We start from the raw sequence: 12,462 nt of genomic DNA on the forward strand, positions 1-12,462 counted from the left end.
GCGGACCCGTTTTCTATCGATGGATGTATCCCATAGAAAGGTGTTAGTTAAAATTTTTAAAATTTTCCTTCATTCACCTCTATGCCTTTAGTTACAACTTTTGATAATGTTGTATATTGTGTTTAGGTTCCTATCCAAATTAAAGTCTTACTGTCGCAACAAGCGATATCCAGAAAGATCGATTGCTGAAGGCTACTTGGCAGAGGAATGTATGACCTTCTGCTCAAGATATTTGGAAGATGTTGAAACAAGGTTGAACAAACCAAATAGGAATGCTGGACTCGTGGACCATAACTTAGCCGATACTTATTTGTTCCAAAGTTTTGGAGAACCAATCGGCAAAGTTGAAATTGCAGAATTAGATCATTTATCGTGGGTACAAGCACATCGATATGTTCTGTTTCACCACGAATCATTGGAACCTTTACGGAAGTAAGTTCTACAAATTTGATAAATATTTATCAAACTAATAATTGTTTATCTTCTAACAAAGTGAATATTTTTTTAACACAGTGAGTACAAACAAATATTGAGATCTCGTTCGCGCTCCCGAAGAACACAACATCGAGATATCAATAAGTTGCTTACAGAATCTTTTTATGAATGGTTAAGCCAAACGGTATGCAGTTGGAGCTTCCGCTTACAAATAATAATGTTTTTTCATAACATTTTTAATTACTTAGTTTACTTTCCATTCAATAGGTTTGGAGTGGGAAGAATGTAGACGACGAAGTTAAATGGCTCTCCCAAGGACCAAATCGAGCGGTTAAAAGATATAGTGCGTTCTTTATCAACGGATTCAGATTTTATACAAAATATCGCGAGAGGTTGAGGAGAACGCAAAATTGTGGAATAGTTGTTAATTCTACAATTACAAGTTATGCTAGTGCTAGGGACAATAATCCTGTCGAGGGAAATGTGGAATATTTCGGACATCTTACTGACATAATTGAGTTGGATTACTACGGTAAATGGAAAGTTATGTTATTTCGAGGTGATTGGGCCGATGTTAATACAGCTCGTGGAATCAAGCAATATCAATTTGGTTTTACAATGGTGAACTTTGACCGATTGATTCACACAGGACAACAACTGATAGATGAGCCGTATGTATTCTCATCTCAAGTTAAACAATTTTTTTACTCGAAAGATCCAACTGATGAGGGTTGGTACGTTGTACTCCGTAACATCCCTAGAGACTTGTTTGACATGGGCAGTGGAAATAGAGATAACATCGACGACAGATCAGAAACTTTGCCATTTCCAGAACAAAACTTAAACGATAATATCCCTACTACTAGTGCACAATTTCAATGGGTTCGTCAGGATACGGATGAAGATATTTACGAATAATGATGTAGTAAGATTTTACGATTGTTTAATTATATGTAATATCATAATTTAAATCTTGGTCTTATTATATATTTCAACTATTTTATATGTGCTGTTATTGTTGTAATTAGTTATTAAGTTTACTTACATTTTATGTGTATTGCAGATAAAATGCCTAGAAGAAAAATTCTAAAGGAAAGCATTGTTCAAAATGATCCAAACTCGACAGAAACAAATAGTACTGAACAACAGACAACAATTGGATCTTCGAATGTTCCGATTACACCTGAGGATCCTACGGAAGTTCAAAGTAATTTTACATTTAATTTACATGCGTGTTGACTTATAATTGATTTATTTTTCAAATTCTTATATTATAATGTACCATTTGTAGCTGAAAATGGTGGGACGTGCAGAGGTCGAGGACGTACGCTGCTTAGAGAGTTATACGAGTTAGATCCAGTCGAGCGTGTCAAGGTATGCAGAAACAATTTTGGTCAGCCTGTTGGATCAGAAGCTCGACTTTTAACATGATACATGGCATTTTAGCACGAAATGCGAATATATTGCCTATCAACTACGAGTCATGGCGTCAAATGCTCGATAGCAACAAAAACCAAGCCCTCGATAATATTAAGGTAACAAAATGTTAACATCATCTGTAATGCTTGAGAAATAGTTTCATTTATATTTACTTTATTAACTTGTGTTTTTTGTAGGTTTGCTTTAGAGGTCTCGGATGCTTATGTAAAGAAGGCATTGGGAAAAAGATAGAGAGACAATAAAAGTACTTTGAAGAAAAATTATTATAAGACAAAAACAACCCTCGATGAGAAATTACAAAATGTCCTGCCGAGTATGTTGAGGTACCAATGGGAAGATGCGGTTAGATTTTGGCATTCGAAGAAAGGCGAGGTACGACGTACTTCCAAACTATTGTAATTATTTTGGTTTATAGTATTTACTATTTACATACTAAAAATTTTATAACGTAAGATCGTGAACGAGTTGGAAAAAGCAGCCGGCGGTAACAAAAATTCACTCACACAGCCAGGTCGAGAAGTTTTGCATGTGTAGCTGAGGCGGAGGTATTTTTAATTTTTTAATATTCTCAAATATGTATAACTTTCTATTAAATAATATTTTTACTACTATATTGTAGGAACAGTCGTCCGGTCAAAAAGTTGGACGCCTTCAACTTTTTGAAATTACACATAAGAAGAAAGATGGATCTGCTATGACTCTTGAAGCTGGTGAAATTATGGTACGTTTACTTAATACGATTTGACTTGTTTTAGTTTTTTATAGTGTTTATTTTCTAATGGTTTAATTCATTGCTTGTAATGCGACTATTGTTATATTGCATTTGTTTTTTTAATATATATTGCGTTCCTAACTATGTGATTTATTTATTAGGAAAAACTAAAGGATAAAAAGACGGAGTACGAAGTGATTGCTTCTAGTGACAGTTCTGTTCATCTTGAAGACATTGATAACCGGATTATTACTGAAGTTTTGGGTCCTGAAAGGTATGGTCGGGTTCGATTTCAAGGATATTTTATCAGCCCAACCCAATATTTTGGATCCAGCTCGCACCAATACATGGCTTCGGGAAGTCAATCTCAAGCTGAAGTTCAGAGGTTAAAAGACCAGATGGCTCAGATGCAAGTGACCACATTTGAGGTTCAAAGAAAATATGAAGAACTTCAGTAACAACTTAAAGCAGAGGCGGCAGCGAGGGAAGCAGAGGCTGCAGCGAGAGAAGCAGATGCCGCAGCAAAGGAATCAGTGAGAGAAGCAGAGGTTCAAAAGAAATATGAAGAACTACAGCTACGACTTCAAGCAGATGCGGCATCGAGAGAAGCAGAGCAGAGCAAAAAGTACGACGAACTTCAACAGTAGCTTCAGATTATGATGAAGATGTTTCAGCAGTCGCAACTTCCGCCGTCATAGTGTATATTGCATAAATATTTTTATCATTTTAACTTTTAACGTTTTTGTAAAGAAAAGTATGAATTCAGCTTTTATTTATTGATATTAATATTATTTTTGTCATTTAATTTGAAATATTATATAAATTTATTGTTTTTAGTTAGTTTAGATCTGGTTGCTTTTGATTTGTTGTTGCAAGAGGGCTGAAAAAATTAGAAAATTTTATTTTAAAAAAATCCCAAAATTAGTGGCGTTTGCTAAAAAAGCGCCGTTAAAAGTCATATCATATAGTGGCGTTTGTGAAATAAGCGCCGCGAAAGAACACTACTTTTAGCGGCGTTTTCTTCCTAAGCGCAGCTAAAGATCATGTTCTTTAGCGGCGTTTTCTCCAAAGCGTTGCTAAAGAACATGATCTTCAGCGACGTTTTTCCCTAAGCGCCGCTGAAGAACATGATCTTTAGCGGCGTTTTTTCCTAAGCGCCGCTGAAGAACATGATCTTTAGCGGCGTTTTTTCGGTAGCGCCGCTGAAGAACATGAGCTTTAGCAGCATTTTTTTCTGTAAGCGCCGCAAAAGTTAACGACGTTGTCGTTAGCGGCATTTTTTGCGGCGCTTCCTCAAGCGCCGCAAATGCCTTTAGTGGCGTTAAGAAGCGCTGCTAAAGGCCTAAAAAAACGCCGCTAAAAACCTGTTCTGGTGTAGTGAGTATAATGTGGATCAAGTACTTATACTAGACTAGTCATTAACTTGGTCATAAAATTCCAACTTAGATATGAAGTGGAATCAAATTTTGAACAAGCATGTACTTGCATGCATAGAGAATTTTGTATCTAACATGTTAAAAAAACACAAGATAATAACTAAAACTTGGAAGAGTTTTTTTTTTCTTAACATGCCAAATTCAATTTATCTAGGCAAAAGAGTTTAGAATTTGATTTCCGTGTTTTAAATTTTATCAACATATTCAAACTAAAATTTAATGTTCAAACATATGATTATGCTAATAAAAGGACTAACATAATAGCTCAAGTCTAGCGACCAGACTGGGTGAAGGGTGTTACAAGGACGCTTTTATTTTAATCACCCAAGCGTTATACATTTAATGAAGGTTAATTGTAAACACCAAAACATGTTTACACTTTCATTTTGTCACCCCCAAAATATCTTTTTTAAAGTATTGATTGGGGTAAAAAAAAATCTAAGGATTAAAGTGAAAAAAGGGTAAAAACTAGAATAATATAGAAAAGTTGTCAAATTGTACTTGTTTATCTCATTGTTGAGAATTCTAATTTTTTTAAAATATTAAAATTTTAAATTACAAAACATCAAAATAAATTAAACAAGTTATTGAATTTTTTTTCTCCCTTGATAATTTCAATTGATTTGTTACTATAATATTGAAATTAATTAATTTAATCTCCGTCTAAAATTTTATTTTATATTTTCAAATTATCATTAGCAAAATCAACTCAAATAGTTCATATTTAATAATTGCTTACAAAACTTAAATTTTTTTGATTATATAATTTTGAATCTTCCATGCTAAACTAAAAGTAAAGGAAAAAAAATGATGTTTGTTCTTCGTTTGGGTAAAGAAATGATAAAAATTTATGAGTTTTGTTTGGCATGAAAGATAAAATTAATTAATTAAATTAATTGCAAGAATTTTCGTTGCTTTTAGCTTAGCATAGAAGATTTAAGATCATAATAATAAAAAAGTCGTGTTTTGTAGACAATTATTAAAGATGAGTTATGTGAGTTGATTTTAATTTGTAAATGTAAAATAAAATTTAGAATTTTATAAGGAGATTACATTAATTAAATTAATTAATTTCAATATTATAGTAATAAACTAACTAACACCACGAGGGATAAAATTTTTCAATAATTTATTTAATTGATTTTGATGTTTTGAAATTTAAAATTTCAATATTAAAGAAAAAAAAAAGAAATTTAGAACTTCCAGAAGAGGGTAAATAAGTAAAATTTGATAAAATTATTTTAGATTCTACTATTTTCACTTTAATCCTTAATTTTTTTACCCAATCAATACTTAAAAGATATATATTTTTTGTACCAAAATGAAAGCAATCCAAAAGTTGGGTGACTAAAATGAAAGCTCCTTAAAAGTTGAGTGATAAAATTGAAAGGATTTTCAAAATGAAAACTATCTAAAAAGTTGAGTAACTAACTAGAAAATTTACCCTTTTTTAAACAGTCTGTTACCATTTACACTTATTAAACTCTTTTTAATTAATGGATTAATTTGATTGAATCACATATACTTCCCCTCCAATAAAAACCCTTTTAGCAAATTCAAAGTAAAATGAACTTAATTAGGCAATTTAAGAGGGGTCAACAAAAGTTGGCTTGACCACGTTTCCTGCCCGCTCGCCTGACCAGCTGGGCTTTGTCCCCACCTAGCCGCATAGGAAGAGAACTTGAATTGATCGTTGGGCCCCACTCAACCGTATCACCACTCTGACCCTGCCACGTGTACCTATACTTCCACATAATCCTAGCTTTGGAGTAGATTATAAGACAAGAAACGAGTGTAGAGAATCAAAGCCAAGTTGTGGAGTTCTTTTTCTTTTTCTTTTTTGTCCTATATAAACCCTCCATACATCCCCATAACAGATCCTCACCAGTTGTTTCTGGTATTTTCTCAAACATTCTTCAATCTTTTCATCTCTCCTCAGACCCGATCGATCTATCTTCTTGCTTCGTTCCCTCTTTCAAGAACTGGCTAACACACAGGAACCACTTGTGGAGGAAACTAACAAGAACCAAGAGGTGGTTCTTGCCCTCTATGAGGCCTTAAACACTCGAGACGTCGAAACTGTTCACAAAATCCTTGCCCCTGACCTTGAATGGTGGTTCCACGGTCCCCCGACTCACCAGTTTTTGATGCGCCTGCTCACCGGTGCTTCTTCCGACGATTCTTTCCGTTTCGAGGTTGATCCCCTTTCGGTTACCACCTTTGGGCCCACCGTCATCGTCGAAGGCTGCGATCACAGCCGTTCAATCTCTTGGGTTCACGCTTGGACCGTAACCGATGGGATAATTACCCAAGTGAGGGAATACTTGAACACTTCTCTCACCGTTACTCGCCTTGGAAACTCTACCCAATCTCCATCGTCCGACTACAATCCATCATCATCATCATCATCATCATCATCATCATCATCATCGACGGGTGAGATTACCTCTGTGCATTGCCCTTCCGTCTGGGAGAGCAGCTTTTCCAACAGGGTTGGAAAATCCGTGCCGGGTCTTGTCCTGGCAATTTAGTCATTTCACTCATCATATATCTCTCTGATCAGGTGCAGCCGTGACTAGGATAATAAAATAAAATAAAAAAGGAGTGCTTTCGTGTCAGCTCCTTATTGGTCTCCTACTTGCTTATGCACTAAAAAACAGTGTCGCTTAAAGAGAGAGAGAGATCAAAGATGTGAATTTGGTTAAGACCCTGTTTGCTAGGGTCATATTATTATCCGTTTCTACCTAGGTTTGCTTTGGTGTCTGTTTCATTTGGTATTGTGTTACTTTTCCAATGTATGTGCCACTGTGTTTGGTGAATCGTCTGTCCTTTTGTCCAATAAGACTCCGCTATTTCAAAAAAGGAATTCGTGTTGATTTTCTTATTAATACATTTTATTTAATTAGAATTAGGATATTTCTCAGCTACGAACCATCCATTTGGTCTACTTGTTGCCAAAAGTAATGATGTGAAACACTCGACATTAATAGGACTTGAAATTATCTACTACTAATGGCTATGCTATGGGATGATGATAAGATATCAACACTACATATTACATCAATATGGAATTTCTTTTAGTTTTTTTGGTGTTTTGTAATAAGTCTTTTATCTATAAGTTTTTATTTTTATTTTTTCTAAAAAAAACTCAACAAATTCAAACCCTCCCATTAACTCAACTCAATAACTATAAAGCTCAAATGGCTCACCACTAACACTACAAATATCTCTTGTGCACCATCCTCTCGTGACTTTAGCAAGTTAATTTAGTTTGTGAAGGTTATATATTTAATTTATAATATGTGGAAATAATAATATATGATAATATTTTTATTGCATTGGATTTTGAAAATGGTGAGGATTGAAATTTTAGAATTTGACAAGTAAAAAGATTAAAATTGACCAAATGGACTAAATCAACAATGCTCACAAAGTACAAGGACTAATAGTATAATTTAACCATATAATAATATTTATGTTATATTTGTATTGTTTTTTTAAGGTAAACTACACCCAAGTCACTATTAGTAATTTTACATTTTGGTCATTCAACTTTAAAAAGTTAACAAAATTATCTACTATTCGAAAGTTTTCATTTAAATTATTAAGTTATGGTATTTTTTGTTTTTAATAACAGTTACACCAATCAAAAGTTCTCATTCCCTTTCTCTTCTATAATTTAATTTTTTTCATGAAATAACTTTGAATGTCATGAATTTACGAATCAAAATTCAAATAACCCAATGGCTTGACCATTTGATCGACTTGGATCTAAAGTATATTTTTCTACTCGTCTATAGGTATTGATTATTAAATCATCACTTGGAGCTCACTAACCAAACTTAAAAAAAAACAACTTAATACCCGAATGACTCAAGTAAAAATTTTCTAATAGTTCAATAATCATTCTATAACTTTTTGAAATTGAATAATAAAAACTTAAACCTATTTATCGACCTTGGGCATGGTTTATCTTGTTTTTTAATCATAATTATTTTTCAATTTATATTGTATAATTAATTAAATTATTTAAAAAAATAGTGAAGGCCAAGTGGAAGCAAATTGTTAAAATCATTGCATTCTCCCGAGGAAACAGGGAATCTGCAGGAAGGGAATAATTGGTACTTGATAGATTTGTTAATCATGTGATATAGCTAGAGACACGTGTACGATGATACGGGATCTTTCTACAGCTCATCATTACTAACTCTACAGGCATGCTTTGATGGATATGTACTAGAGATATTCTTCAACTGTCTGATCCTTTTTGGCCATATCTTGAACCGTCTGATTATATCATGTTATTTTTGGACTATTTTCCAAATCATTATGAAAATGAGTGGCCCTGATTTTGGCTTGATTCCCAGAATCTCTCTCTCTCTTTTCTTTCTTTCTAATTTTAATTAATTAATTATTTATAACATGTCTCGTCAAATTAACCTTTTTTTATTTTCTACTCTTAATACATTATCAGAATTTAACTAATATTTATTCGAATATTCTTGTCTTCAAAAAAACCTATTTTATGCAACCATTTCTTTTATCTATCCACCAGACTTAATATATTTATCAATTAATTAAATAATAATTTATTTAAACCTAAAATTTACAAATCAATGTGTTGTTTTCCTTGCATTGTATAAAATAAATAAATTAAATTTATTGTCTTCAAAAAAAAGTTCATACATATCCAAAATCATATGATAAATAAAATGTACCAATTTGAAAAATTACAAAGGGATTAAATTAATATTATTAGATTTATTTGAAGGCTATCTAATGAACAACTTGATAATATATATTATGAATAATATTCAAATATCACAAACCATATGTGATTATGAAATAATTCACACCAGATATTAAAGATTGTGTGACTTAAATTTCGTTACTTGTTAAAAAATAAAAACAATAAAAGAAAGGGATCCATTGGGGCGAGAGGCTGAAGACCATAGGCCTAGAGTACGGACTATACCGCACAAGTTGAGTTCGTATAAAACTATACTTCTGCTATTTGACTTTGATTAGAACAGGTTTTTCAACTCTTAAATAGATACAGTCAAAACTCTTTTTGTATAATTCATTTTTCAACATTAGTGAATTTCTTTTTCTCTACCCGTGATTTTTTTCCGAAAAGATTTACACGTAAAATTTGTGTGTTCTTATTTTTCTTTTCTTATTGTTTTGTGGTCGTTCTACTGTCGTTACCAACGTTAATTATAACATCAATATATATTCCTTTTCACCATCGAGAAATATTTCAGACTCACAATTTTTATTTGATTTATTCAAATTTTAATTTTAATATAAATTATATTTGATATATTTGGATGATTTTTTTAAAAAAAATTTTACGAGCAAAATTATTTATTTATTCAGTTTCTTTAGATAAAATTTGAGAATAGCTTAGATTTTATTATTTTTGAAGAAAAAAAGGTGACGATTTGTTGTTACTTTCAATTGATGGCTAAGGTTCAAAATATGATACCCACAAGTTGTGAACTTGCATATTCTTGACCTTTTTATGGCCTTATATGTTGAGGAAAATGGCAAAATGGAACCTAATTAGGAGAAAAAAATTCACATGTTTTTATCATATATTATCAAATAAAATATGACTAATATTTAATGTACTAACGGTATATAATTTTGAGATTTTAAGACTTTAAAGTCGACATAGGTTTGAGTTTTACTTTATGTAAATGTACATGTTATCTTCTAGATTTATTCTAGTTAATTAGAATTGAGATAAAGTGTATTAGATAAACCATTAAAAAAATTTATTTTATTGAAAATTAAAATTTCAATATTTAATTTTTTAAATGTATTTGATAACCATAATAATTTTTCGGGTTTTTTACAAAAATAATATAAAAAAATAAAAAATTACCAAAATGTTATAACTTTTTTTTTATTTACCAAAAAATATATAATTTTTTTATTTACCAAAATATATAAAAAAAAACAAAAAAAAAATAAAAAACAGAAAAAAAACCTAGACTGATTTGACAACTCCCTGGGTAGAGGGAACACTGTTGGCGGCACCAAACAAGGGTTCCCTGTTGGTGGCACCACTCGTGTTATAAACACGAACTCTGTCCAGCTGAAACAAGAAAAATCAGAAGAAAAAGAAAAGAAAGAAGAGGTGCTGCGGAAAAAAAGAGAAAAAGAGAGAAAGAGAAGAGAAAAATCAGATATTTTTTTAAAAATAAATGCCCTAACCGAAACTTTCATGTTGGACAGTCGTCCGGATCGGGTCGTAATTGACCTAATATTGTAAAATTTTCATGTGTAATGATAAAAAACTATACAAATGATTATGATTACATTGTATCCAAATTAAGTTATAAAATAGTATATGGCGTTTGGAATTATTAATATTATATCGAAAATGGAGGCATATAACCTTAAATTAAGCTTTAATATAATGCAACTTTAAAATAATTAAATTGGTAAAAAGAAATTGAACAATAACCACAATAATTGAAACTAGAATAATTAAATTAGAATAATTAAATTGATACAAAAAGTACAAACGTGTTAATGTACAAACATGTGCCATACACCCCTAAAATTGATGGTTCGATGGTGTAGTCCTAGGGGTATACCTATTCCTAGGGGTATTTATTAATCACGGTTTCTATTTATTTAAAAAGGATAGACGTACAAAGAAATAATGTTATCGTAAAATTTTTTCTGTAATTTAACACTATCAGGACTCGTACCGAGTTTTAAGGGGCCGTGTGAGTGTTTTGAAGAATACTCAGGATGCACGGTTGATGCCGTACTTAGAGCTAGCCGGATTTGGGTCCGTAGCACAGATCCGGTACACCATATTGCGCTTTGATTTATTATCTGCGCTAGTGGAGCGGTGGCGCCCGGAGACTCACACTTTTCATTTTCTGTGCGGGGAGTGCACGGTGGTGACCTTGGAGGATGTAGCGTTGCAGCTTGGGCTCCCAATTGACGGGAGTCCCGTAACGGGATTATCTGCATTTACCGATCCGGATGCACTTTGCTATCAGCTTCTAGGAGACTCACCAGGGGACGGTGAGTCATATTTTTCGGGCGTACAATTTACATGGCTGAAAGCCAAGTATGGACAATTATCAGCGACAACCACTGAAGGCGAGTTGTTGTGTGCTGCTCGAGCGTGTGCTATGATTTCCTTCCTATTTTTACTACACCACCACCAGCGCCAAATGATAATGTTGGTCGTCGCGGGCACCCAGAACGTGACCGTCGACCTCCGAATAGGTATACCCCTAGGACTACACCATCGAACCATCAATTTTAGGGGTGTATGGCACATGTTTGTACATTAACACGTTTGTATTTTTTTGTATCAATTTAATTATTCTAATTTAATTATTCTAGTTCCAGTTATTGTGGTTATTGTTCAATTTCTTTTTACCAATTTAATTATTTTAAAGTTGCATTATATTAAAGCTTAATTTAAGGTTATATGCCTCCATTTTTGATATAATATTAATAATTCCAAACGCCATATACTATTTTATAACTTAATTTGGATACAATGTAATCATAATCATTTGTATAGTTTTTTATCATTACACATGAAAATTTTACAATATTAGGTCAATTACGACCCGATCCGGACGACTGTCCAACATGAAAGTTTTGGTTAGGGCATTTATTTTTAAAAAAATACCTGATTTTTCTCTTCTCTTTCTCTCTTTTTTTCCGCAGCACCTCTTCTTTCTTTTCTTTTTCTTCTGATTTTTCTTGTTTCAGCTGGACAGAGTTCGTGTTTATAACACGAGTGGTGCCGCCAACAGGGAACCCTTGTTTGGTGCCGCCAACAGGGTTCCCTTGTTTGGTGCCGCCAACAGTGTTCCCTCCACCCAGGGAGTTGTCAAATCAGTCCAGGTTTTTTTTTCTGTTTTTTATTTTTATTTTTTTTAATATATTTTGGTAAATAAAAAAAATATATTTTGTTAAATAAAAAAAGTTATAACATTTTGGTAATTTTTTATTTTTTTATATTATTTTTGTAAAAAACCCTAATTTTTCACTTCATTTAGAATTTTAAACCAGAATAAGTAGATAATTATCACTTAATATTAAAAAGATTATCTCTTTACTTTTTTTAATAAATGAAATATTTAGATTATCATATTTAATTATATTAATAAATTTTCAAAGATGATAATTATATTCATTACTTAATTTTTACAAATAGTATTATAATATAAATTATTTACTTAATCTTTCTTACAAAGAGGGAATTTTGCGGGGTTTTTTTAAAATTGACTCAAAAGTTTTTATTAATTATGAAACTCATTCACTTTCAAAATCATGTATGTAAATGACTTGTTTTGAACAGCGAATTTCGGTGCTGCAATTGCTATTGGCGGCACCAGACTGAAGTGTGATTATATAAAACATTTAGGGACCTGATGAAGCAATTACCTTTTT

General features: G+C 32.1%; 1 protein-coding gene across 1 annotated transcript; it reads left to right on the forward strand.

Annotated features, from left to right (window-relative positions):
* The first annotated feature begins 5,833 nt into the window (after positions 1-5,833).
* LOC107900581 (wound-induced protein 1) lies at positions 5,834-7,103 on the forward strand. Its single transcript, XM_016826235.2, has one exon. The coding sequence runs from the start codon at positions 6,171-6,173 to the stop codon at positions 6,552-6,554; it is 384 nt and encodes a 127-aa protein (XP_016681724.1). The 5' UTR covers positions 5,834-6,170; the 3' UTR covers positions 6,555-7,103.
* The last annotated feature ends 5,359 nt before the right edge of the window (positions 7,104-12,462 follow it).

The sequence above is a fragment of the Gossypium hirsutum genome, chromosome D06 (assembly GCF_007990345.1).
Source record: "Gossypium hirsutum isolate 1008001.06 chromosome D06, Gossypium_hirsutum_v2.1, whole genome shotgun sequence".
NCBI lineage: Eukaryota > Viridiplantae > Streptophyta > Magnoliopsida > Malvales > Malvaceae > Gossypium > Gossypium hirsutum.